The following is a 27,032-nucleotide window of genomic DNA, read 5'->3' as shown; positions in this document are numbered from 1 at the left end:
GCATCTCTAAGCGTGGGAGGGGGAAGTTAGGTATAGAAAGTAAATTTTTTCAGGCAAGCTTTTTTTTCCACATAGATTCTTTACTGCAAGCTCCATAGTCTTACAAAGAGTCATCAAAATTGCAGTAATACTCTCCAAAAATCATTCCCACCAGTAAAACCTGTACTGTAGAAATGAATAGGGCACATGAATATACATAAGAGTTGGGTGCATATGTAATGATCCTTCTCCCTCATCCAACTGGGCTACCTATAAATCTTATGTCAGATGCTTTTACCACCTCAGTGTGTACCTTGGGCCTAGTCTACACTTTTAAGTTTTGCTGATATAGCTACACTGGCTAAACCCACCTACTGTAGATGCAGCTTATACTAGCAAAAAGAGTGCTTTTGTGAGTGAAATAAGCTGCACCAGCCATAGCACATTTCTGTGGCTACACTAGGGCAGCAAACATTGCTAGCATAGAGCTGGCCTTACAGCGCTTTAAACCTTTTCAGAAGGAAAGGGCAAATCTTGCCTAGGCAGCTGCCTGGGGAGCTGGATGGTGCTGCAGGGAGCACTCAGCCCTTTGGTCTCTGGGGACACATTCAAATCTTGGAAGGGCCACACGGAGGGAGGTGGTGCCACCATGGAGCTACATTCACTGGGTACCTCCTGCAAGGACTGTGTTAGTGATAAGGCTGGCTCCAGGGTTTTTGCCCCCACAAGCAGCAAAAAAGGAGGAAAAGAAAAAAGAAAAAAAGCCACGATCGCAATCTGCAACTCTACCACCGCTGCTTCAGTCTTCGGCAGCAATTCAGCGGCTAGTCCTTCACTCCAACATCCGGATGTGCTGCGCCTCACCACTGGCCGCCCCAAGCAGCTGTTTACAAGGCTGGTGCCTGGAGCCAACCCTGGTTAGTGACCAGGGACACCAAGGCAGCCCTGTGTCTGCCAGTCTCTTCTCCCAGTCACAACACAAGCCCTAAGGACTGGCTAGAGAGGTGGTGTTATTGCACCTGAACCCCCGCTTTCCCACCTCCATGGGGACAGAGATGGCCCTTGGAAGCGGAATTAGCCAGCCTGACCTATGAAGCTGAGGGGCAGGGCAAATAGACTGCAAGTCCCAGCCTGCAAAGCAGCATGGCAGGGTGCATTGCACGATGGAATTTACAGTTTCTAGGGGCTGTTACCGGGATACCAGTGTAAACAAGGCGTCCAGGAGTCGCACTGTTCTCTCTGCGCCGGGCGGGCTCCCAAGCACCATGCAACCTGTAAGTTTCTTTCCCCTCCACGGCTGTTGCACAGCACTTCCTCGCAGTGCACTGGCCGGGAGAAGTGGAGGTCACGGAGAAGGGTTTGCTGGCTAGTGCAAGGGGAGGAGGTTGTAGATAAAGCCTGCAAACAGCCCGAGCAGGGACAGCACTGGCAGTAGCTTGCAGGCATGGCTGCAGCCCCTAAAGTAGCCAGAAGGGCCAGGAGCAAGCTGCCTACGCAGTCTGCAAGGTGATATAGACTTTAAGGGAACAAAGGTGACCTCCTGCCTGCTGTTTATTTTGGATTTAACTACTAATACAGGGCAGAGGAGAATGATGTGGTGCTTTTTCTACTGGAGTCCAGACTCCTGGGTTTTCTTTCCAGTTCTACTGAGGACTTATGGAAAAGCGACTTTGTGCCTCAATTTCTGCACCTGTAAAAGGTTAATGCTATTAACATGTTAGTGACAGGTTTCAGAGTGGTAGCGGTGTTAGTCTGTATCAGCAAAAATAAAGAGTCCTTGTGGCACCTTAGAGACTAACACATTTGTTTGGGAATAAGCTTTCGTGGGCTAAAACCCGCTTCATCTGATGCATGGAGGTGCCACAAGGACTCCTCCTTGTTCTAACATGTTAGTGACACTAATCTCCTAGGAAAGTTGCCTTCTTAGATATCTTCTGGTGGTGGAAGGTGCTTACTATATCAGTAAGAATTATAATTCTTTGCTGTCAAAAGACTTCAATACAAATTAAACCACTTGCCATTTTGGTTTTAATGACCATACATGACCACACATTTAAGCGAGCAGCCAGAGACCTGGTCTACACTACGTGTTTAAACTGAATTTAGCAGCGTTAAACCGATTTAACCCTGCACCCGTCCACATAATGAGGCCCTTTATAGCGATATAAAGGGCTCTTTAAACCTACTTCTGTACTCCTCCCCTATGAGGGGGAGTAGCGCTGAAATTGGTATTGCCATGTCGGATTTGGGTTAGTGTGGCCGCAATTCGATGGTATTGGTGTCTGGGCGGTATCCCACAGTGCACCATTGTGACCGCTCTGGAAAGCAATCTGAACTCGGATGCAGTGGCCAGGTAAACAGGAAAAACCCCGCGAACTTTTGAATTTCATTCCCTGTTTGCTCAGTGTGGAGTTCTGATCAGCATGGGTGGCAGTGCAGTCCCAAATCCAAAAAGAGCTCCAGCATGGACCGTACGGGAGATACTGGATCTGATTGCTGTATGGGGAGACAAATCTGTTCTATCAGAGCTCCGTTACAGAAGACGAAATGACAAAGCATTTGAAAAAATCTCCAGGCTATGATACAGAGTCCACAGCACACGCGATGAGGGACGGCGGGTACTGACCTCCAGTACCACAGTCCTCGCCAGTTCTCGAAAGCATTTGGTGCTGGCTTCCAATCCTAAGCGGTCAAAACATTGTCCCGGTGGTTCAGGGTATTTCTCGTCTTTACCCCACTGCCCCTGTTTGAAAAGAAAAGAAAAATCGCCTTTTTTCATGTTCATTCGTTTGTCCTGGCTGGCTGCTTCTGGTCGCGCCGTGCTGCGGCGCGAACGCAGCGCCCCTCCCCTCCTCCTGAGTGCACTACAAATGGAAACGGTGCACGCCGTATGCTCCTGGTGGCCTCGTGAGGTCGCGGGGGCGACTGAGTAAAATGGGATGACTCTCTGCCATTCTGGGCAGACCGTAACAAGATGCTGGGTAACCGTCCTCACTATAGCAGCTGGACCTTGAGCTCCATCAGCGAGCCCCCCCCATTCTCGTTGTCTAAAGAAAAGTATTCGTCACTCCTGACATATGCGCTGGTTTATCTCGCTAAAAAGTCAGTGTTTCTAATTCCTGCATTCTTTATTACTTCATCACACAAATGGGGGGACACTGCCACGGTAGCCCAGGAGGGGTGTGGGAGGAGGGAAGCAATGGGTGGGGTTGTTGCAGGGGCACCCCCTAGAATGGCATGCAGCTCATCATTTCTGCAGGATCTCTGGGGCTTTGACCTGGAGCGGCTGTGCTCTCTGGCTTTCTAGTAGACTTGCCCCATATTCTAGGCAGGACTAACTCTATTTTTAGACAAAACATAAAGAAGAGAATGACCCGGGGAGTCATTCCCATTTTTGTCTATGCGCCCCCGGCCGACCTCAGCGAGGCCAGCCAGGAGCATCTATGACAGCAGCAGACAGTACAAAATGATTGATAGCCATCATTGCCAATTTCCAATTGCAAACAGTACAAAATGATTGATAACCGTCATCTCATCACCAATTTACAATGGCAGACGGTGCAATAGGGATGGTAACCTTCTCTGCTACCTTGCAAAGGCAAATGAATGCTGCTGTGCAGCTCTGCAGTACCGCCTCTGTCAGCAGCACCCAGTACATATATGGTGACAGTGACAAAAGGCAAAATGGGCTCCATGGTTGCCATGCTATGGCATCTGCCGGGGCAATCCAGGGAAAAAGGGCATGAAATGATTGTCTGCCGTTGCTTTCACGGAGGAAGGCTTGAGTGATGACATTTACCCAGAATCACCCGCGACACTGTTTTTGCATCATCATGGATTGGGATCTCAACCCAGAATTCCAATGGGCGGGGGAAACTGCGGGAACTATGTGATAACTACGCGATAGCTACCCGCAGTGCAACGCTCCAGAAATCGACGCTAGCCTCGGTACATGGACGCACACCACCGAATTAATGTGCTTAGTGTGGCTGTGTGCACTCGACTTTATACAATCTGTTTTACAAAACCGGTTTATGTCAAATCAGAATAATCCCGTAGTGTAGACATACCCAGAGAGTTATGTCTGCACGGTATAGTTTGCAGACACAGTAAAGTTCTTTATTCTGTTTTGCTATCATTGTTTACACTTGTTTCTGATTAATCATTTCCTGCATCACTAACCATCTTCTTCTGCTTGAGCTTTAAGTGAATTGATAATCCCATGTTTACAATCTCAAGATACTGAATTTATGCAGCCCCTTTCGTCAGAGGATTGCAAAGCACTTGAAAAAGGGGGTATTGTTTCCATTGTACAATTGGAAAAATTGAGGCCCAGAGAAGGCAAGATCATACAATTGGTTAGTGTGAGCATCAGGAATAAAACCCAGATTTCCTGACTCCCAGTTCAGGGTTCTAATCATTATGCAGGTTGCCTTCTGCTGACATGAAATTATTTTGATATTCTAAGGTCTTGTGCACATGGCCTTGCAATGCGAACTTCTGGCATGTGAACTGCAGTGCACATTAAAGTGTTTTGCTCTCACTACCCCAGGTGGTCTCTGCTAATATGATCTAAAATGTACCGAGTTTACATTAGCATAGTCCTATTTGAAACATAGCCCTTTTAGTTCATGCTAGCAGGATTTACACAAGGAACTGCAATTCACACCCCTGTCATCCACACTGTGACTGTGGGGGCTGTGCAGACAAGCCTTAAGTCCTGTGTTCTGATAATATTTTAGAACTGAGTCAGACTCTGTGTGGATTTCTGTGAGACTGGTTGGTCAGCTGGCAAAAAGTGACAGCAAACCTTAATGCAATGCTGTATTTAAACTAATTATCCTTAACTGAAGAGCAAGAGTCCCAGCAATTGGATGCATGTTATCTTAAAGGTGATCTGCAAAGGGTTTTTTAAGCCTTTGCAATCTGTCCTTTTTAATGATGCATAAAGAAGATGAAAGGTTTTTGGTGGTTTTTTTTCCCTTCCACTTTTTTTTTCTCTTTATTTTTCACTTGGAAATTCAAAGAATGTAAAATCTGATCTTCTCTGGTTTTGTTGGATGACCACTGGGAGGTCTAAAAGATCTTTTGCGAACTCTTCATACCTAAGTTAAATGAGCAAGGAACCTGCTGAATCTTTAACAAAGATTTCCTTTCTCCAAACTCTTAAATAGTCCTTGAAGTTAAATAGATGTTACCAGAAACAAACAAAAAATAATGTGTTTTAAAGAGCCTGACTGTCACAGACTCACAGATCGTGCCCAATCTTGGCCCTGTGCAGTCCGTGGGGGGTGCCCCTTTTAGTGAGACAGCCCTTCTCGGGGGTCCACTCTGTCTTGGGGTCAGGCCCCTCCACCTCCTGGAGCCACACCTCTCTGAGCCTTAGCACGTCTGTCTCTGCCATGGGCCCCCTCCGGGAATCCACGCACTCTGGACCCCCTGGGCCTCTTCACCCCCGAAGGGGCTGATGCAACCCTGTTCTCTAGACCAGAGTGACTCTCAGCAAGCATAAAACAGGAGGGTTTACTGAGAGTTGAACACAGCACAGGAAACTCTCAGGGCCTCAGGCCTGGCCTCTCACAATAACAGCACATCCCAGTCTCCCTGCATCCAGGTGGGCTCTGCCTGCTCCCCCTCGCCAGCCCGAGCCCCCCTGCTTCCCCGCCGGGTCTCTGATATCCCCAGCCTCAAGCCCCGCCTCAGTCCATTGTCTTCTCTCCAGGTAAACAGGGTCGTAAACAGGAAGGCCTGAGTCCCCTCTCCTCGCAGCTCTCCTCTGGCTAAAACCAGCTGGTCAGGTCACCGGGGTCCTCTCTCTGCAGCCCATTGTCCTCCCACTGGCCAGAACCAGTTGTGTCTCCCAGGCTGGGGTCCCGAGTCCCTCTCCGGTCCTCTGTAACAACAAACTCCCTCTCCCCTCACCTCGTTAAACCAGTAACAGCCAGGTACACTGAGTCCCACTCCCTGTGCATGCAAACCCTGGAAAAGACAGAAAACCCCAAGAAAAACCCCCCACTTCGTCACACTGACTAAAACCCCTTTCTGTTCTTACTGGTTCTCCAGAGTCTTCCAATGTATGCATGAGTTAAATTTCTAATGTTAAAAAAAGTTAAACCTCCCAGTAAACCTTTCAGGCCTTTTTTAGAATCTGAAATAAGCAAATTAGAATTTAAACCCCATTTTTCTCTTTGTTAGCCAGTCAGGTTTTGACCCCAAAGATTTTGTCTGTTTGGCCAGCTCAGGAACCAGTTCTCAGGGACCTGCCTGACAACATGTGGGTGAAATGGACCATTGAGACAGACCAAACTATGGTCAAACTATGTAGTGTTTATATTATAAATACTTTGTTTAATTGGGTTGAGAATATGCCTGGATTAGATTTTAAAAAGTAGTTAAAGAGTTTACACATGACATTATATTTTAATTTTTGTAGATGATAAAAATAGCCCCAGGGGTGTGGTACTGGAAAGAGGATACCAAAACACTTGAATTTGCAAGGTAAAAGTTACAATTTTTAAAATGAACAAACTAAAGCCTTGATCCAGCAGTCCTTATACAGGTAAAAATTGGATCCCAATGGGGTTTTGCCCAAATATGAACTGCAGCACCAGACCCTACGTGTTTGTTTTCCCTGTGGAGGGAATAGCTTTTTAACTCTCACTCTGTAGAACATGTTGTCATTTACCCCAGTAGATTAATGGAAAGAGAAGTTTGCCATAGAAATAATGAATATGTTATGACATTTACTTTGCACTACTCTCCAGCAGTGTTCACTACAAGAGGATTCCAGCAAGGCATGTTATATCAGATAGGCACATGCCTGAGACAATGCTCTGAAAGCCAAGGGCCAAATTCAGAACTGATGCATTGGGTGCAACTTCACTGAAGACGTGGAGCTGTCTCCACTGCTGTGTTTGACCCTGAAGTACTTTCAAGCACCCAGGAACTGTAGGCATAATGCATCTGCGCCTGTCAAGGGGTGATACTGCTCTTAAACATTATTATTTTTTACAGTTTTGTGGCAGTTGTGGATTAAGACTTTAATGGGCCGAAATATACAAAAAAATTTGGGCCATTGAAAAAAATACAGGCTCCCTGTTCTTTCCCGAAACAGCTGACAGTGTGAGTGTGTGCCATGCAGGGCGGATGACTTGAAGTCGGGTCACACATGACTCCCACTTGCTGCCTCCCCGCCCCTTTCATATGCATTCCAGATCTTCCTCAGGTGTGGATTCCTCCTGTGTATACTGTTTCTTCCCTACTCCTGCTGCTTTGTCTGCCCATCATACACGCCCCTTTAAAGAATGGGTCCCAGCAAGTCTACCAGCCTCTCTGCTGCGCTCAGGGGTGCTGCTCCCTGCCTGCCTGCTTGCCCTGTAAGGATTAGTGGGTTTCCTCCATTTCTTGTGTCCCACAGTGTACAACAGGGGTCCTCAAACTGGGGGTCGGGACCCCTCAGGGGATCACGGGGTTATTACACAGGGGGGGTCGCAAGCTGTCAGCCTCCACCCCAAACCGTGCTTTGCCTCCAGCATTTATAATGGTGTTAAATATATAAACAAGTGTTTTTAATGCGTAAGAGGGGTTGCACTCAGAGCTTGCTGTGTGAAAGGGGTCACCAATACAATAGTTTGAGAATCACTGGTGTACAGGGACCATTACAGCAAACTCTAGAACAAGGTAACTCACTTTTCAAGCCTATCCTCTCTGAGACAAGAAATCTCAGAGCCCAGTCCTGTGCTCACTGATTTCAGTGGGAGCAGGAGCAGGCCGTAGGTCAGGAAACAACCTTTCCCTTCCTATCTCTCTCCTACCTTGCAGTGCTCTGTGTGGCAGATGCAGGAGTGGGAGGATATGAAATTCGTCAGATGTATTTGTCCCTTTCTAAACCTGCCTTGATGGATAGCAAGAGCAATGTCTGAGACCCTGACCCAATCACCATTTAGAGATGTGTCTCAGTGTCACAGGGAGGCTTAAACGTGTGGGTGTTAAATTCCAGCGTATACTGAATTTGTTGCAGCACTTCCTGTCCAATTGCACTTTACCTGTCTGAATGTTCACTCTGTGTGTGTTACAGCTCCATTCCCACCGCAGATGCTAAAGAGAAACTCAAGAAGGGCAAAGCCATCCATTTTCAGGAAATGGGCAGTAAAACACTAGACAGGTATTCCAGATTAAACTCACTTGGCTAAAACAGGAAAGCAGCGTTATTTGGGTGGGACCTTTTGCCCATAGTTTTAAGAATTTATATTTTATTTTGTTTGAACAAAGTGTGTAAGGCAGAAAGTAATCTGTCACTTCAGCAGTCATTTCAGGCTGTGTGGCTAGTGGTCCGAGCACAGGACTGGGAGCCAGGAATTCCCAATGTCTATTCCTAGCTCTGACTCCAGCTCCTTTTGGTCGTGGGCAAGTCACTGAACAGCTCTGCTGCTGTTTCCACATCTGTTAAAATGGGGACAATAACACTTATCTATAGAGAGGCGTCTTGTGAGGATGGCTTCATTCATTCATGTTTGTAAAGCACAATCTTTTACAAACAAAAGATTACATTTGTTGTTACCATTAGTATTTATGTTACACATGGATTAGATTGGTATACACTAAAAGGCACAGTTAACTTTCCTCTTTACCACCCATAATCTAAAATGTCTTTGACCTAAGTAGTATGGTCACAACTTATTATATTGCCAAATGAAAGAACCACATTCAGAAGTCCTCTGAAGAGTTGAAGGACCTTGGCTGGCTGAACGTGGTCTACTTGCAGTAGCTTGTGGAAGAAGGAAAGAAAGAAAGAAAGAAAGAAAGAAAGACATCAAAGTATTCATCAAACAGTTTTTAACTACCAGTTCCATCTTTAAATTGAATCAACTGAAAAGAGAATGTCCCAGATGTTAACAGCAAACTTGTATCTGACATAATCCAAATCAATGGAATTAACAGCATATTTTAAATCCTGCCTATAGATCAACTCCTAGTGTGTTTCGAGATTTGTTTGGTGCAAGATTCCCTGAGAAAAGAATGAATATACAAGAAGAGAAATCCCCTAGGCTGTCGAAGCGGGGACAAAATGAGTGTATTACATTAGACGATGTTAAATGTGAGTAAACACTGTCATTTGGTCTCAGCACAGTGTTATCCTTACAGATTAGAAAAGTATTTCCTCTAAAAGTTTTTCCTCAGAAATATTTTTGACATCCATTTTTTTCCACTTGGTGCATTTTTAGATGCTGCTTTGTTTCTTGTTCAAGAAGATGAATCATATCATATACCATCTTTTACAGCAGTTATGAGGTATGTAATCTGGAATTTGTTCTAAGAATTGTGTGTGTGTGTGTGTGTGCTGTGTGTTTTAATAACTGATGGTGATGGATTCAGAGCTTATAAAAAGTGAAGAGCAAAATATTAGAGCTTTAAAATCTCTCATCTGTCAACTACACTTTCCACTTGGAAAGTGCTACCAAATGCATTTCAGCCCTAACAGAGAGCAACAAGTTAATTCCCTTATTCTTATGAAAGGGTCTTTCACTGTGATTACTAAGGGCTAGATTGTGATTTGGGGCTAAACATTCATGCAGGGTAGTAATTCTAACTGTCTCCCTATGCAGACTTACCCACAGATCGGGTCTGGCACAAGGCCCTAGAAAAGAGGAAAGAACTCTTTCTTCTTTTCTGTTCTGCTCTGCCAATACTAGAACTGCTGAGCTGGTGCAGAAGGTGTCAGAATTTGCTGCTGGTATTTGTCAGCAGTAAATTACTTCCCTGCTGCCCAGAACAAGAAGGAAACAGAGAAGGAATTGTACCTCAGAGATATGTCCCTGAGGCACAATGGGGTGATACCACTTCCACACTACCTTTTGCTCAGGGCCCTGCCTACAGCCACAATCTAGCCCTAAGGAATGATCACTTGAGAAGAGAGGCGTTTTTCTGCTTGAACTTTTAAAAGCGGGTTCCACACTTAATGATGTATTTTGTACACAGAAGTCATATGTTTTATAACCCACTTGCTTCAGAAGGCCCATCTCCTGGAATGTCCGCATGCAGATCCACTCTTCAGCGTGTTTCTTGGACTGTTTTGATTAGTATTTCTGCAGGGCATGTCCCTGCAAACCCTTACTGGTGGGTGTAGTGCTTACTATTATGAAAAGGTCTACTAGGAAGCTCTAGGCTAAGTACTAAGTGTTGGTAGACTGTAGGCGCTTTGGGGCAAGGACATATCTTTAGGTTCAGCCTTACATCAGTAGTATTACATTCATGAAGGTAATCTTGTTGTCTTCCATTTAGGAGTAAGCAGCTGGATGAGTTCCTCATGGCTCTGCTTTTCTATTTATCGTATTATCTGGAAAAAATTGCCCTGGAAAAGAAACCCAAATCTTTTATGGTGTAAGTAAGAGACTTTACTGATTTAACGACACAAGGCCTTACTCTGCCTGTGCAGGCAGCCCTTACTCAAGTGAATAGTATCATTGCTTCAATGGGACACCACGCATGAGCAAGGACTGCTGCAGGATTGGGCTCATAATAGATACAGACTAGATTTCCCATTACTGTCTCTGTTGGGACATTTGAATGTACAGGTCTTTTATCTACAAGGGGAGCATTACAGGTGTGTTTCGAAATGCTGACACAACCAGGCACAGTTTACAGTGTTAAAAGATGGAGAGCCCAGTCCTACAAGCACATACTCCTAGACATACTGCTCACTACTGAGAATAGTCTCTCCTCCCTTCCTAATATGTTTGTTCTCCTTTGTCTGTCTTGTCTATTTATACTGTGTGCTCTTTGGGGCCTGGACTGCCTCTTACTGTGTAGATATAGGCCATGCCTAGTGAAATGGGGCCACCATCTCAACTGGAGCCTCTAGGTGCTACTGCAGTGCTAATAAACTACAACTTATATTTCCTTTTTCTTCACTGGAATGAGTCATGGTAGTAAGCATTAAGCCCAGCCCTTTGTGTTTGCAAGATAGGGCCCCAAGTAATCTTGTTCACTAGTGTCCCACATAATTGACAGCAGCTATTATAAATGAGCAAAGGTGTGTATCCCTCTGCACAAAGTTAGTCAGTCAGCAGCTTGTGATGTTTCAACCTGTTTCCTAACTTCCAGCAGGATTTTTGACACATCAAGCCTTAGCAGGGTGTTATGTCCAGCAACCTGCCAAATTAGTGCCCATATATTATGGAGCTACAATAAAAATTCCAAAGTAGATAAGGTTGAAAATAGCTTTCCATCATATGCCTGATTTCAGCCCCCATCAGTGTCCTTACATAAATAGATTCCACCTGAAATTTTTCATCTGTGGTCTTGTGCCTAAGGAAGATTTGATTTTTGGGCCACATTTCATTTTAGGGCTCCACTTATAAATGGTTTATAAAGCGTGACTAGATGTTATAAGCATGTTGCAGCATGAGAAGTATTTGTGAGATGGTTATATACTGTTATGTCGTTTTGACCCAAGTGGTTAGACAAAATGCAGGGTCCTGTGCGCTGGTTTCTTTAGGAGGAGAACTTGATAACAGAATCATTTATCTCTTTGATGTACTCCTGTTTATTTACAAAGAATGAACAAATTCCTGTTTTAATGAACACAGGAGGAATCAAACAACAGGAGACAGTGTGTTTGCTCAGAGTTCCAAGCCTCTTTTCAGCTAAGCACTGTTACTAAAAGCTCTCTCTCTCTTAGCTTTTTCTCAGGGTTATGACAAAGGGTGGGGGAAAATTAAATAGCATTATCCCCCGAGCCACCTCTCTCCCCAAGATTTAGTCAGGGATATATAGTACAAGTCATGGACAGGTCACAGGCTGTGCATTTTTGTTTACTGCCTGTAACCTGTCCGTGACTTTTACTAAAAATACCCATGACTAAAACGTAGCCTTATTCATAAATAAATAAACAAGATCCATAAATCATAAATGTTATTTCACATACGTAGTCTTGGATTTGCTGGTAGAACTGGGGGCTGCGACCAGTAAGATGATCTCATGGCTGGTGAAAGACAGCCTGCAGGTCCTGAAATTGCTAGTGTCTCCATCAGGAAAGACAAGATGCTGTCCACTGAAACGGTGAATAGTTACACTCTTGCTAAAGAGTACATAACTTGACTGAACTCACCAATTACCTCTGCATTTCAAACATTCTTGCTTTGGAAGGTTATAGAGGCATTCATGTCAAAGCCCCTCTGGGTCCATCTAGATTCCTTTTCCCATGACCCCGTTGATCAGGTTTCTGATCTGGGGGTGGTAAAGAAAGACAACTTCTGTATTTTATCTTTACTTGATGCTCTTCTGATTCTTTACGAGTCTCAGCCTGGGTAGTAGCAGATTTCTTAAAGGTACCGATACACTGAGCATAGAACTCCAGACTCAACCAGCCATCCTTCCAAAAAGCAGTGAAAGTCAATCCACCCCATGGGTGGCAGTTTGAGCTAGAAAACATACAAACACGTGTTTACTTCACTTCCTAAAAATAATCTTCTACCTTTATTGTTCCTGGAATCTCATATTTCAGAAATGGCTTAGTCTGAGAGTTCTACATTTGCTTTATTAATTTGTCCTAAAAGAGCATGTTCCTTTCAGCACTTTTTGGAATGATTTTGGAGATGTTTGTCAGTGTGGCACCAATTGTACAATGAAGTGTGCCCATGTACGATGTATATCTGAACCTGCAAGAAGTCCCAAAGGTCCATGTCTAGCCTACAAGAAGGGCTCACAGGCTTGGTAAGACCAAAGAGATTCCCCTGGCAGTCTGTGGATGTGGAGCTTGCAAACCCTGCAAGATCAGAGAGAACTTATGGGGCCAAATCCCATGCTGTGTTGCCCCACCAGCCCTGAAAATGCTCTCAATCAATCTGACTGCAAACGGGTCCTCTGGGTTGGTTCATGCAGTGTGATGGTTTATACATATTCTTTCCTTTCATAAACATTCAGACTTATCTCACCTAAACAAAACACTCTTTAAAATAACTCTTTTTCCTTCTTTTAAAACAGAAACCCCAGTGCGTTAGACCAAAAAGAACTGGAAGAGACATTGACTAAGCTAGCAGGAAGCAAGAAACAGCTTGCCAAGGTGTACTGCATCCTTATTCTTGGACTAGGAAGGGCTGAGCAGCATCACATGGCTTGTGGAAAGTAAGGAACTGCACTGAGTAATTTTTCCTATGATGACTCCTCACCAGTACACTTGTATTGATTGTAGTCAGTGTGGGGCATTGTGGGACGGCTCCTGAAAGCCCGTAACAGTCAACATAAGCACCATGGTGTCTACACTGACACTGTGTTGACCTAACTACATCGACCTTGACTCTACACTGCTTGTGGGGGCAATTGTTGCCATTACACCTGACATCCAGCCAGTCCAAGCATGGGCCAGGGCCCTCATTTTGGGTATGTCTGCACTGCACTCAAGAGGTGTGATTGCAGCAGGTGTAGTCATACCCAAGTCAGCTGTGATCTAGCTAGATCAAAGCTAGCTTGAGTAAGAATAGCGTTGAAGCCACAGCAGTATGAGTGGCAGCTGTGTCCTGGTGTTCCTGGCAGGCAGGGCTAACCTGTGCAGCCTCCCATGTGTTGCGATTTCATTGCTAGTGTTACTCATGCTGGCTTTGATCTCACTTAGATCAAAGGTAACTCAGGTATGTCTAGTTGTGCTGCAGTCACGTCTCCCACTTACAGTCTAGCCAGATCTTTTCTTCGACAAAGACAAAAGCCCACAATAACCCAGTCCAAGTGAGCACTGCCGGAGGGAAAGCATTGGCCAGGGCCAAGTGAGCAGCGTGGAAAATATTATAGACTTTTGTTATAAATAGGAGGCCTGCCAAGTGATTCATAGATTGTAAGGCCAGACAGGACCACTGTGTCCTCTAGTCTGACCTTCTGCATAACACAGCCCATAGGGCTGCAACACACTGCAGCAGGACTTTGGAGACCTGACTTGCAGCTCAGATCCAGTTGTGCAGAAGCCTTGGTGGCTATAGGAGCGATGTGGTATTGAGCGGGTCCAGCACAAGCAACTGGGCAAGTGACAATGCTGACATTAATTGCCATTTCCAAAGCCTCAGAGGAGATTGTGAGAGCAATGTAGCAGGGAGGAGGGAAGGTTAATACCTCTTAGAAGGAGAAAGGTAAACTAATTGATCCATGTAATATACCATTCTGTGATACCAGTGCTATGTCACATACCTCCTTGTGATCAGTGAATTGCTATGCACCAGTGTACTGTGCTGGCACAGCCCATCCACACTGTTGCTGTCTGTTGCTGAAGCTTTCTGCTACCTACTTCCATGACCAAGCTGTTCCCCAGTCCCTCCAGATGTAGATTGCCAGTGTGTGCCCCATATCATGAGGCCCTGAAGCATGAGGAGTAAAGAGCACAGCACAGTACTCCCTGTGCACCCTGGGACCACAGGATTGTATGACCAGCACACACAGCATTTTGTGACCAGCTGCTGGATCTCTGGGCTGATTGCAGTTTGGGGTGATGCTGTGGGGTTGTTTTCATTGTCTTGCTGATTGGACAGGGAGGGTCATGCCAGCATTTTATTTTTCCGGTTGGAGCACAGACTGTAATACAGCTTCAAAGGCTGCAGGTACAAGACCCAATTTGTGCAATGTCTTCTCTGGGCCAGCTAGAGCTACTGGCTCTGAAGAACTAATCTACTCACTGTCCTTGCTAGGATAAAAGTCCCTGGACAAGAAATCAGTGGAACAGGAGCTCTGCCTTACTTACCGAGTCTCCTGCCAATTCTCTCTCTTCTCTTTCCTGGTAGAGGCAAAGGAGCAGGGTTGTAGCTATATAGAGATAAGTTAATTTAAAAAAAAAAACTCTGCAACAATCTGGGTAAAAAGTGAAGAGATGTGAATGAGAATTGTCAGTATTATTTAGTATTTACATTACAATTGTGCCCAGAGGCTCTGAGGAGGATCGAGGCCCCACTGTGTCAGGCTCTGTAGAAACATAGAGATAGATGTGGTCCCTGCCTCAAAGAGCTTTGAGTCTAAGGCTGGTCTACATTACATGGGTAGGTCTACATAAGCTGCCTTGTGTCAACCTAGCTGTCCAAGCGTCTTCATTTAAATGTGGCTTCCCCCAACATAAAGGCCTCGCCACACTGATTTGGTAACATCACTTTCCTGAGTAGAGTAGAGTCACAGTCGATGTAATTAAGTCGACGCAGTGTCAGTGTAGATACTGTGTTGCTTACATTGACTATTACTGGCTTTCAGGAACCATCCCACAATGCCCCACACTGACCATGCAATGGATACAAGCACTCCTAGTGAGGATGCGCAGCACCAACACAAGGAGCCAAGTGTGCACACTCACAAGCGATTTAATAACTGTGGTGGTTGTGTGCCAATGTAAATTAGGTCGACCTAATTTCGTAGTATAGACATGGCCTAAGAAGACAAACAATATAGGAAGGGTGGGAAGAGGGACAAGAGGCAATCAAGTATATTCATTATGGGTGGGATTTTCAATTGAGTTCAAAGGACATAGACATAGGCCAATGCTGAGCGCTTTTGAAAATATCTATCTATCTATCTATCTATCTACCTATCTATCTAAAGTAAGGTTGGGATTTTCAAAAGCGCTCAGCTTTGGCCTACCTCAGCTCCCATTGAGGCAACTGAAAACCCAACTCATCATGAATGTGTCTGAGTCTATCCATCCATCCACCTGTGAGAGATACAAACATGTTTTGCAATTACATAAATAATATATAAACTTTCTCAAATTGACTTAGATTAGCATTGAAATGGCTGAGAGGTCACTGGGAATTCCATAGGCTGCCTAAAACAAATGCAGTTGTGTCACACTGGTCAACAGTTTCCAATTATTAGAGCTGGTTGAGAATTTTTCAATTCAGCATTTTTGTTGGAAAATACTGATTCTTTTAAACTGTTCATGGGACAGGGTCAGTTTCACTAATTTCTCGATTTGAAAAACTTCTGGGGAAAAAAAGTTCTGAAATTGCAAAAATGGTACACTTCAGCATTTTTTAAATGACAAAATTTGTTGCTTTGGTTCCATATGACTTTTCAGTTAGAAATCTAAGCTAATTATATATTTTTTTAAATTAAAAATGCAAAAAAGGTCAAAACCGAAACATTTCAAAAAGGCTGAAATGAAATGTTTCAACTGACACAAGCCTGATTGTTTCTCAGATTGTTGGTTTGTGACAATTTTTGAGATTTCAACTTTTTGTGCCGATTTGGAATGGGATTTTTTTTTGAAATCTCAACATTTTTCCAGGGATGGGAAAAGCATTTCCCACCCAGCTGTACTATAATTATTCATACCCAGCTGTTAAGTTATTAATTGTTCCTGTGAAGTTTTCTCCAAGTGTTTAGAAAGGAGTCTATTTTGGAGGAAGAGTAGCATGAGGCTTCAAATGGTATCCACATGCAACTTAATAATGATTGAAATGTTTGTGAAGCGCAGCTTAGGAGTTCTGTTTTGATGTTATCTCAGACTGTGTTTTGAGGAGTTCCCTAGCAAACCTATTTGCGTGTATGAGCTCTAGTTCTTTTATGTCTCCAACCCTGAGGAAGGAATAGGTGTGTCTAGCTTTCTCCTCTGAAACTGCTAGAACAGATTGTGCAATTTTTTTATAGTGCCAATTTCCTTCTGGGCATTTTGTCATAATGGGAAAAAAATAGGTTGTGTCCCCAGAGCTGCATACATTGCTTACACAAATATGGCTAAAGCGGGGCCCCACTTGAAGTTTGAGGCAGGACTCACCTGGACCTTGTTGTGGTCCCTGGTCCATAAAACACATAGCTGTGGATCAGAGAGCTGCTAAAATGGCATCTGAAGCATTTATTTTTAGTTGCATCTACATGCAGGATGCAAGGTCCTATAAAAGTTAGAGAACATTGTGTTTTCATAAGCACACACGCCTCTGCTTAATGTAGCATCTGGGTTTGGCTGCGCTTTCCTCCACTATGTCTAATGCATTCATTTCTGCAGACTCACTGGCAGTTCTACAGACTCCTTCTGACTGGGTTTCTAGTGCACGGGCTGCACGTCACTCACTTAGCCATTCACATGTTTCTTACAATGCCCCTCCTGAGCTTTTGAAGTTTACCTTTTTCCTAACTCCGCCATCATTTTCTTAGCTAATGAGTGAGAGTGCACCAAACACAGGAACTAAAGTCTCCCACTAACTTTAGGAAGTTTTACCTTGAGCAGTTTTCTTGGGTTTACCTCCCGCTGCATGGTTAGCACTGGAAGGGAGAGGATGGAGACCACAGCCCTGCTGGGCTCCAGTTGAAAGGCTATTTTCTGTCAGTTTTTCATTTAGAGTGGTTGGGTTTCCTAGAATGCAGAAAGCAGTTGGAGGATTTTGTCATTAAGGGACTGCACAAGCTACATCATGCTAAAAGGTGAAATCAGCTCTTAAGGAGTCATTTTACTTAATCCGCTGTTAGATTTCATGATTATAATGTTTGTGGCTGATAGTGCATTACAGGTACCGATGAGCAACAAAATACATTGAAGTGGCTTTAGAATTCCACAGTGACAATGGGCCATGTTGCTTGGCCACTGTTAAGCTCACGGGCTTCTACCCTTCCCATGCTGAAGGGAGTCAGCTGCGTCTGTGCCATCATCTCTCCTAACATTAAACCCTGCATAGCACATAGGGTTTGGGATCTGCAGCTGGGGATGTGTCAGGTTTGGGGAAAGAGGGCAGAGGAATGGAGTGGGCTGGGAGGGATGCACATCCTTCCCCTGGCCCATAAAGCCAGTGAACAATTCATGCAGCCTAGAGCATATCACTTTTGCTCTCCCTCTGTACTGAGGTTTCTGGATGCAGTGGCAGCTGGGGAAGCTCTGGTCGTGTGGAACAATTGACGCTGCACTGTTGGGAAACCAAAGAAAGCTACAGTGGACCTGAGTGCTGGCATGGAGGCACAGATCTACCCAGGTCCTGCAGGAATCTGTAGGGCTGGATTAGGGGGGAAATTGCTCCCCATTTTGTGGGAGCAAAGTCTGCCCCCTTGCAGAATGATTGAATGGCTCCTCGTAGGTGGGGGTTCTGCCTTCCTGATCTACAGGTATGTCCATGGCAGGGGTTAGCTGGTCCGGTGTCTCAAACACTTGGCACAAGTGTGAATCAGATCGATGTACTTCCAGAGCAAGCCTTTCACGAGGAACGCTACTGTTACTTTAACAGAGGCTGTTCTCCTAAAGCTTTGTCACTCTTCTGTGAGTTTTACATTTCCTCTCTGAGTCCCAGAAATCTTCTCCCTTCCATGTCTCATGTATCTTCTCTCAGCTTTGAGCTGATATTGCTCCCATCCTAGCTATGCCCCCATTGAAGTCAATGAGAGTTTTTCCATAGACTTCACTGGGGGCGAAGATTTTTTAAAATCCCACCCACAGGGCCCGATTTTAATAGACACAGAACCCAAAACTCTATTTGACATTAATGGGAGCCGCAGGTGCTCAGCACCTCCAACTATCAGGCCCTTGACATTTATTCTCTGGCTGATTAATTAGCTAAGCCACATAGCATTGTGCATTTTCTTTCTTTTCTTTCTGAGTCAGTCCAGAAATCCTGCCTTTCTCTTGGACACTGGGCCTCTGTGTTGCTGGTAAAGATGGTTGCTCAGCAACCAGCCTTACTGTGCTGGTGAAATGTCAGCTTGGTGATAGCCATATGATTTGTGTCCAGTATACTGTTCAGAGACTTGAAAACATAACTCCGGCAATTAACTCTGTGCTATCGTTGATTGTCTTAGGAGAAAAACATCATCAACACAGAAGGACCGAGAGTTCTTTGAGGTAAGAAAGAGACATTCATGGATAGACGCTGAGCTTTTTCGCTAATTCTAGAATAAGATGAAATGAGGAAGTGTCAGAAATGATAACTGCCCTGGGTTCAAGATATTGGGCCAGATCATCAGCTGGTTTAAGCTGACTTAGCTCTGTGGAAGTCAGTGGTGTAAATCAGTATCCTGGCTCCGGGCCAGGATAACTAGTGGTGGAGAAAGCAGTGAGTTGTTTAAATTGTCAGTAACACACTTCCTCAGAATTGTTCCTGCTGACACAAGACACTGAGAAAGTGGGTTAGCCACCAGTTTTGTCCTGTGTTTTTCATCACTTTGTGTGCTCTTTTACTCAAATTTTGAAGGCCTCCGTGTTGTTCCTCATTGTCCCTACAGAAAATAAAACAAAGCAGCTCAAAATCTTCATGAACAACCCTACAATAACAAAGCAGTTTGCCTTTGATGAAAGGAAAAAAATCAGCAAAAAAATAGAGTTCAGTTTGAAACTTCCATTTGGGTTAAATCCAAAGATCACAATTGCAGCTGTGAGCCTAGTGCTGTGTGATTCAGAAATGTCACACTCTTAAAGATGACAGTAACATATCCCATCATTCATAGTAATGTTTCTAGATGTCTGTGCAGGAATAGCTCCGTGAACAGGTTTTGACAGTTAATTTCCAGATACCATATGTCACCAGGTTCATAGAAAACCATTTGAAACCAGTACGATATTTTGGACTCCAGTGGATTGTGATGTGCTTACTTAGGGCTTGTTCATACCTGAAACACTACAGCAGCACAGCTGCGGAGCTGTAGCACTTCCATATAGATGCTACCTACACAAACCCGACAATATAGTTAATCCACCTCCCCAACAGGCTGTTACTAGGTTGACAGAAGAATTCTTCCATTGACCTAGTGCTGTCGGCACAGCTACAACCCAGAGGTGTGGATTTTTCACACTCAAGAGATGTAGCTATAGCTATGTAACTTTCTGGCCTAGATCAGCTCTTAGCAGAAATTCTATGTAATAGGAACATGTTCAGCCTGTGCCAAGTATCCCTGGTATTTAACCAGGTGCTAACACGGTGAACATCTAAGCTTTGGTCTTTTAATACTGAAGTTGCCAAGCCAGGATAAGATGCGGTGATCTCATTTTCTGTCGTAATATTCGGCATGTAATTTCGTTTCCAGTCTTCTTGATAAATTTTTAAAAGTAATGTTCTATTCACCACTTAATCCCTATGACATTGCAATGACTCAGTGTGGGGAGACACTACTGTTCCCAACTGAAACACAAGCAGACCGAACAGGACTCAGGGTGTTTGGCTTCATGGGAAGTGTCACATTAAGAGACATTCTACTGTGCCACAAGTCTCTACTGTAAAGAATATGCTTTGATACTGGGTCATATTCTATGCTGATGTTTCTCTGTTGACTTCAGTGGAGTTACGCCAGCAGATAATTTTGGCCTCCCCTTTGTACGCTGTGGCCTTCTCTGTAGCACAGCCGTATTCAGTAAGATTGGTCTCTGTTTCTGTTTAGTGCTTCTACAACTTCTGTACATATGTGGCCTGGGTGGTGTTCAGACGGAAGCACTTCCAAGAGATTCAGGAAGAAGTGGGCAGGCTTCTTCGCTCTGACATATTTAACCCCGCATTGAGAGAAAAGAACAGCCCCACCCTGCAGAAAACAGATATCTCTGCCGATCAGAGGAAAGTTATCTTTCCCTATCACAGGTACCACTCCTTGCTTGTTATCCTGGCATGTAGGGGAGCTCGCACTGCACCACTGGGATCAAACTAAAGCCCATTTGTTTTTTCTGAAGGAGTGTATATGCCAGACGCCCAGCGATAAAGAGTGTCGTTGGCCAGCGCTCACCGGTGCTCAGTACACTACTGCCCCTGCCCAAAGACAATGCTCAGTATCTCTTCCAGAACCATTACCTGCATCGGGGCAGAACCCTTCCAACCTGCAGCAGCAAGGACCTGCCGGACTATTCAACTGTTGAACTTACACCCAAGTAAGGAGCTGTTTCCGTAGCTGTTGGCTGTATTTCTGCAAGGGATGGTTGACACTTAAGGCTCCTGACTCCATGTTGCTTCCCAGACCCAGCAGGAACAATGTAGTCCAATTGCATGGTGGGGGAGCAGGATCTGGGGACTTAATTGGTCCATGATTCCTGTGCACATAGGCAAAGTTTTCCCTCAGGGTAATGCCTGACCTAACAAAAGGTAAAGTTCTTTGCAATTTTCCATATAAAATTGCAAATTCCATGGCCTACCCCAGTTTTCCTTAGCCCTGGTGCTTCAGTTACATCAATGACTCTTTTTGAAACAGGGTTGGCATCATTGGAGCCCTTCGCAGCAAGTTCAATCCCCACACTCTCATGCCTATTGGGGTGATAGAGGAGGAGGAGGAGAAGAAGGAAGAACAAAGAACAAAGAGAAACAGTTTCTCAGCCAGTTCATATAACCTAGTTTTGTCATCCTCCAGAGGCACCCAAGTTGGAGTCAGTCGCCCGAGCATGGTACTCTCAAGAGTAACTACGGAGGGGGACTACTCTGAGAATGGTTAATAGAAATGGCGCCCTTTAGCACTGAGGGTAATTCTAGCATGTATTAAGTAAACCACTTTGAAGCTTCATGTTTAAGAGCAGAGGCCATTTGTTACAGGTAGTGCAGCCTAGTGAATAGGGCACTGGACTAGGATTTAGGAAGCCTAGGTTCTGTTCCCGGCTTGGCCACTGACTTGCTGTGTGACTTTGGGCAAGTTATTTCCCCCACTTGGTGCCTCAGTTTCCTCATCTGTAAAATGGGGATAATGATACTGACTCCCTCTGTAAAGCATTTTCAGATCTATGGACCAGAAGAGGGAGGTATGATTATTATTTATTCCTTTAAAATTTGCATTGCGAGAAGATTCCTGGAAGGATTAAAAGTTCTGGAAATGATGGTTTTACGGGAATTTCCTCTTACATTTTTAATATATTATCTTTACTCATTTTTGATTTCCATAGTGTTTCACTGGGCTTTGCACTTATGCATCTCTCCATACTAATGCATGACAAATGTTGATAAATGAATAGCAAAGATGAATACCACTATTTAAAGATATGAGGCAGATCCTCAGTTATTGTAAAACAATGTTGCTACACTAAAATCAAAGGTGCTGTGCTGATTTACTCCAGATGTGGAGCTAGCCTGCAGTATTTATTATATAGCATTTATCTCTTATCTTTCATTTTCACCAGTGAGGAAAATAGGTCCTAGAATTCCAAACACCAATTAAAATATGCATTTGGGATATCAACATCATGAAACAAAAAGCTAATCAGTCTCTAAGTAAGGATAAGATTATGTCCCGAAGTCTTGGATTCTGTGACTTTCAGAGACCTCCATGACATTTTCTGCTTCAGCTCTGGGATGGCAGGGCTGGAGCTCCCAGCCATCATGGGACCCTGCAGCTCCAAACTGCCAGCCACAGAGTTCTGAGGGACCGCAGGTGGAGGGGCCCCAGAGTTCCCAGCCCCCATGGGTCGTGGGGGCCCCCCGGAGCTTCCAGCTGTTGGCCCTGGAGCTTCCACCCATCCTGGGCAGCAGGATATGGTCCTAGATAAATGTCCTTTTCTCATGAAAAACAAATTGCTGCTAGAATATATAGCAGAAGTTCCAAACACCTGTCCCCCACCCCCACCCCCTACTGATGCGTTTATCTCGTTCTCATAACCTTCAGGTTTTGCCAATATTAAAGTTTTATTTTTAGAAAATAATCAGTAAAGTAAGATTGTGTCGTATGTAACATGACCTTAATGCTCTCACATCTGGCCTGAAAAACAGCACTGAGAGGAGGGTGGATATCTCACTGATCAGAGTCTAATGATGGCACTTCCAGGGCTAGATTTTCTAAAAACTTGGTAGGGCCAGTGCACATCCAAAATGCACATACTGCTTGGTTTTGGGAGTCCCCAAAGTCCCCTATGTGGTGTATTGAGAACTGTACTGAAATTGTAGGTTGTCACTTTAAATGGCTTTTTCCTGGTCCTGCTTGCAGACTAGGGGTTTCTGTAAGGAAGTATGTGATCTGGGTATAGCAGCAGTCAGGCTGGAGGCAGACAGTCTGTAGTAAGGTGAGGTGAATTGTGCCTCGCTTTCTTAGGGAGCAATCTGATTTCTTTCTGGTTTTGGGATCTTATATGTTATCATTCTGAATTCTAAGAAATAAAGCTGTTATTTTGCAACCTTTCAGCAAGAGTATTATTGTGTTTATCTAACCTCTCAGTGTGTATGCTGTGAACATAGCACCCTACAGCATCTTTCCCCCACTGCATGATGCAGCACAAACTAGACCAGCTAGTAGGAGTTTGGTAGCTACAGAAAGGTTTTCTTCTCTTGATCTGTGCAGAAACCTCCATTGACCCTGCATGGACTGAGGGGTGTACATGGCCCCAGCTTTCTAGCTACAGCCCATGTCCCTGAATTTAAAATCCAATTTGCCCCATCTGCAGAATGAGCCTGATACCCCGATACACTATATATTGGCTTTACTCGGGGCCAAACATTGCCTACCACATGCAAATTAGACAAATTAGAAAAATGGTCTGAAATCGACATGGTGAAATTCAATAATGACCGGTCCAAAGTACTTCACCTAGCAAGGAGAAATCAAATGCATAACTGCAAAATGGGGAATAACTGGCTCAGTGGTAGTACTGCTGAAGAGAATCTGGGGGTTAGAATGGATCACAAATTGAATATGAGTCAGCAATGTGATGGAGTTGTGACAAAGGCTAATATAATTCTGGGGTGTATTAACAGGATTGTCACATGTAAGACAGGGGAGGTAATTGTCCTGCTCCACTGTGCAGGAGAGGCCTCCACTGGAGCACTGTGTGCAGTTCTGGGCACCACACTTGAGGAAAGATGTGGACAAATTGAAGGGTCCAGAGGAGAGCAGCAACAATGATAAAAGGTTTAGAAAACCTGACCTGTGAGGAAAGGTTAAAAAGACTGGGTATGTTTAGTCTGGAGAAAAGAAGACCGAGGGGGGACCTGACAGCAGTCTTCAGATATGATAAGGGCTGTTACAAAGTCGTGTGTGATCAGTTGCTCTCCATGTCCACTGAAGGCTGGACGAGACATAGCGGGCTTAATCTGCAGCAAGGGAGTGTCACAGGGTAGCTGGTTCCTGTAGCTAGGCTGAGCCCAGCTCTCCTGGGCTAGAGCTGGGGAGTCCAATGCAGTCATTTAGAGAGAGCTGGGCTACGCTGGGCCTTTGAAGGGCTGCTGGTGGGTGAGATTAGCTGTGCCCTGGGGAAGCAAAGCCACATTGGAGTGGTGCGAACCCCTGTGGTGGGTCCCCTGGAGCAAGGGGGCCAGCTGCTCAGGGGGACAACCTGGCCAGACCTGGGAACCTGCCTGAGGCTCATGAGGGGGGTGGAGCTGAAACCTGAAAGTAAGAACTGAGTTGTGACTGTCTTTCTGCTTGTTTATGTGCTTTTATTATGAAAATAAACCTTCTTGAAAGAGACTGGGCATGGCAGTGGACACTGGGGGGCTGGGGAGAAGCCTGGCCCAGTGACAGGGAGATTTAGGTTAGATCAGGCCAGTACAACTCGTAAAGCGGCGAGGGCCACATTACTCCAAAGAAAACAGCTGAGGGCCGAAACCCCTGGGCCCTGTGGAAACACGCCCCCCGGCACCTCCCGGCCCCGCGGAAACACCCCGCTCCAGCACCGCCCAGCCCTGCAGAAACAAACTCTCCTTCCCCAGCGCCACCCACCAAAACAGCTGTGGGCCAAAAAGAGGTGATACTTGATTTTAAATCAACCAGGAGCTCCCAGCTGAAGAGGTGGCTGGGAGCCCTCAGGGGCAAATTAAAGGGCTCGGGACTCCGGTGGCTGGAGGAACCCGGAGCTTTGCGGGGCTGGGGCAGGTATTTAAAGGGCCCAGAGCTCCTGCTGCTGAGGGGAGCCCTAGCCCTTTATATCCCAGCCCCAGCCCATCCGCTGGAGCCATGGCCGGGATTCAAAGGGCTCTGGCCTGCCCACAGCGGCAGGGAGCCCTGAGCCCTTTAAATCTCAGCCGTGGCCGGGAATCTCTGCAGGCAGCCCAGAGCCCTTTGATTCCCAGCTGTGGCTGAGATTTAAAGGGCTCTGGGCTCCCCGTTGCTGTGGGCAGCCCAGAGCCCTTTGACTCCCGGCTGTGGCTGGGATTTAAAGGGCTCTGGGCTGCCCACAGAGGCTGTGTATGGGGGATTGAGAATGCCCCCTCGGGCCGCACAGTGAGGCTCCGCGGGCCGCATGTGGCCTACGGGCCATATGTTGTGCAGGCCTGGATTAGATATTGGGAAAAACTTCCTAACTATAAGGGTAGTTAAGCTCTGGAATAGAATTTTACAGACGGTTGTGGCATCCCCAGCACTTTTAAGGACAGGTTGGACAAACACCAGTCAGGAATGGTCTAGGTTTACTTGGTTCTGTCACAGAGCAGGGGGATGGACTAGTTAACCTCTTGAGTTTCCTTCCAGCCCTACATTTCTATGAGTCTCAAAATCAATTGATGTGTCTGCTACTGAATTGTAGAGGTGAGAGAGGTTGTCTTGCAGCTATTAACACACATAGCAGGTGCCAGGCAATCCCTTTGGCCTATGTGGGAGAACCAGCTTCATCAATCAAGTCAGTGGTGAATAATCTCTGGTCATGGAGTATTGAGGAATAAGTGGCCATTCCAACAAATGCTTTCTGAAGGCAAAGGGAGGATCTGGAACAGACTCATACTCAGTTAATTCTGCCTGTGAGGCCTCTCCCATTGAACTCACAGCTTCTTTCAGATCAAATTGTCTGGCACTCCTGGGAAACAAACTGTTGCAGGAACTCACTGGGTGAAATCTGTGGTTTGCAGATCAGGCTAAATGGTCCTGAGGCTCCCTTCTGGCCAAAAAACCTAGGAAAACATAAATCTAGCCCTTACAGAGGGATTTAGGCCTGATATTTATAGTAATCTCTTAAACAAACTGGTGCTTTCTGGAATGGACTGAGAAATCCCAATACTCAGATTCTTTAGTCAGCAGGATGCTTACCAGAGCCTGCAGGTAGACTGAAAGCTTGCTCAGTCAGAAGAGACTCATATTATCTTGGAGGAAGTGGAGTTATGTGTCTTACACAGGCAATCCAAGCTTGTTTAAGCATGTCAGCAAGCCCCTGCGGCCTGTCCCACATGACAGTGAATCAGTCTTCCAACAGGAGAGAGTGAGTCAGAAAGGGCACTTGAGAAGCTTAATTCATCAAGCCCTTGCTGTTCTGCCCAGGAAAATTTCACTCAGAAATATCCACCCTTGATAATGATACGGTAGAGCCAGGAGTCATGAAACATTGCTCTTGGCTTTCCGCACAGACTCTATGTGTAGTTTGTATCAGGGAATTACAGCAGGTTGGTGGCTTCCATGAATGTGGTTTTAAAAAAGTGAACCCCAAACTAGTTATGTGTCTTGGAATAAAAACCACAAGAGCCAGATTTCCTGTATGATGTACAAGAACAAATGTCCATAAATGGTAAAAACAGACAGACATGTCCATTATAACCACAGGGTTCGGTGCCGTGACTTCTATTGTGTTACCATGTGTTTCACTTTCTCATGGCTGCTTTTTCCATTCCTGTTATTTAGCATGGCTAGCTACATGGCCCAGGGTCTTGACAGGCTTTTTACAAAGACTCTTTCATTCATCTGCACCATATAGGGAATGTCAGCCATTCCACTGTAAGCAGCTATTTTTAGACATTTATAACTGTGGTGTATAAATTCATGCCAGGCAGAAACTTGGCAGAAACAGTCTCAGCTCCAAAACCAGTTTGTAAGAGAGAGAAAGTAATGTGGTCACTGGTTAGGTCTCAACTCCAACCCTCAGCAGTTACTGGCTTCCATTGGGAGGCAGGTGGGAACGGTGGGGTTAACATAGTCTGTAGCTCATGTGAATCAAGAGGTAGAAAGAAGTGAGGGAGTCTGAGGCCTTGTTAGCCCTGGGGGGCCAATCCTGCCAACCCTTATTCCACAGATGAGGACTATAGCCATGGATTTGAGGAGCCAGCACAGGAGACCTGCACCCTCTTCATGCTGAGGATCAGAGGTCCATGTGGATCTGCAACTAGAAACGTAGGAACTGCCATATTGGATCAGAGTGCGGTCCATCTTGTCTAATAGCCTGTCTCTGACAGTGGCTAGCACCAGCTGCATCAGAGGAAGATGTAGAGACTCTGTTTGGATCAACTGGACATTTCCCTGTACAA

The 27,032-nt window shown here is 45.2% G+C and overlaps 1 protein-coding gene across 2 annotated transcripts; it reads left to right on the top strand.

The window, feature by feature from the left end:
* The first annotated feature begins 770 nt into the window (after positions 1–770).
* PPP1R36 (protein phosphatase 1 regulatory subunit 36) lies at positions 771–22,345 on the top strand. 2 transcript variants are annotated; one of them, XM_032774383.2, is made up of 11 exons: positions 771–1,253; positions 6,413–6,477; positions 8,057–8,143; positions 8,943–9,076; positions 9,204–9,270; positions 10,261–10,359; positions 12,964–13,104; positions 18,721–18,763; positions 20,293–20,486; positions 20,576–20,770; positions 21,088–22,345. In XM_032774383.2, exons 1-11 carry the CDS (start codon positions 1,143–1,145, stop codon positions 21,323–21,325), a joined length of 1,374 nt encoding a protein of 457 aa, XP_032630274.1. In that variant the 5' UTR covers positions 771–1,142; the 3' UTR covers positions 21,326–22,345. The 2 variants fall into 2 exon arrangements, with proteins under 2 accessions (XP_032630274.1, XP_032630276.1); XM_032774385.2 differs by lacking the exons at positions 771–1,253; positions 6,413–6,477 and adding an exon at positions 7,847–7,960.
* Positions 22,346–27,032: the final 4,687 nt, after the last annotated feature.

Source organism: Chelonoidis abingdonii, chromosome 4 (genome assembly GCF_003597395.2).
Source record: "Chelonoidis abingdonii isolate Lonesome George chromosome 4, CheloAbing_2.0, whole genome shotgun sequence".
In the NCBI taxonomy this organism is placed as follows: Eukaryota; Metazoa; Chordata; order Testudines; family Testudinidae; genus Chelonoidis; species Chelonoidis abingdonii.
Note: the sequence above shows the minus strand (reverse complement) of the source record. Positions and strands in the feature narration are given on the sequence as shown.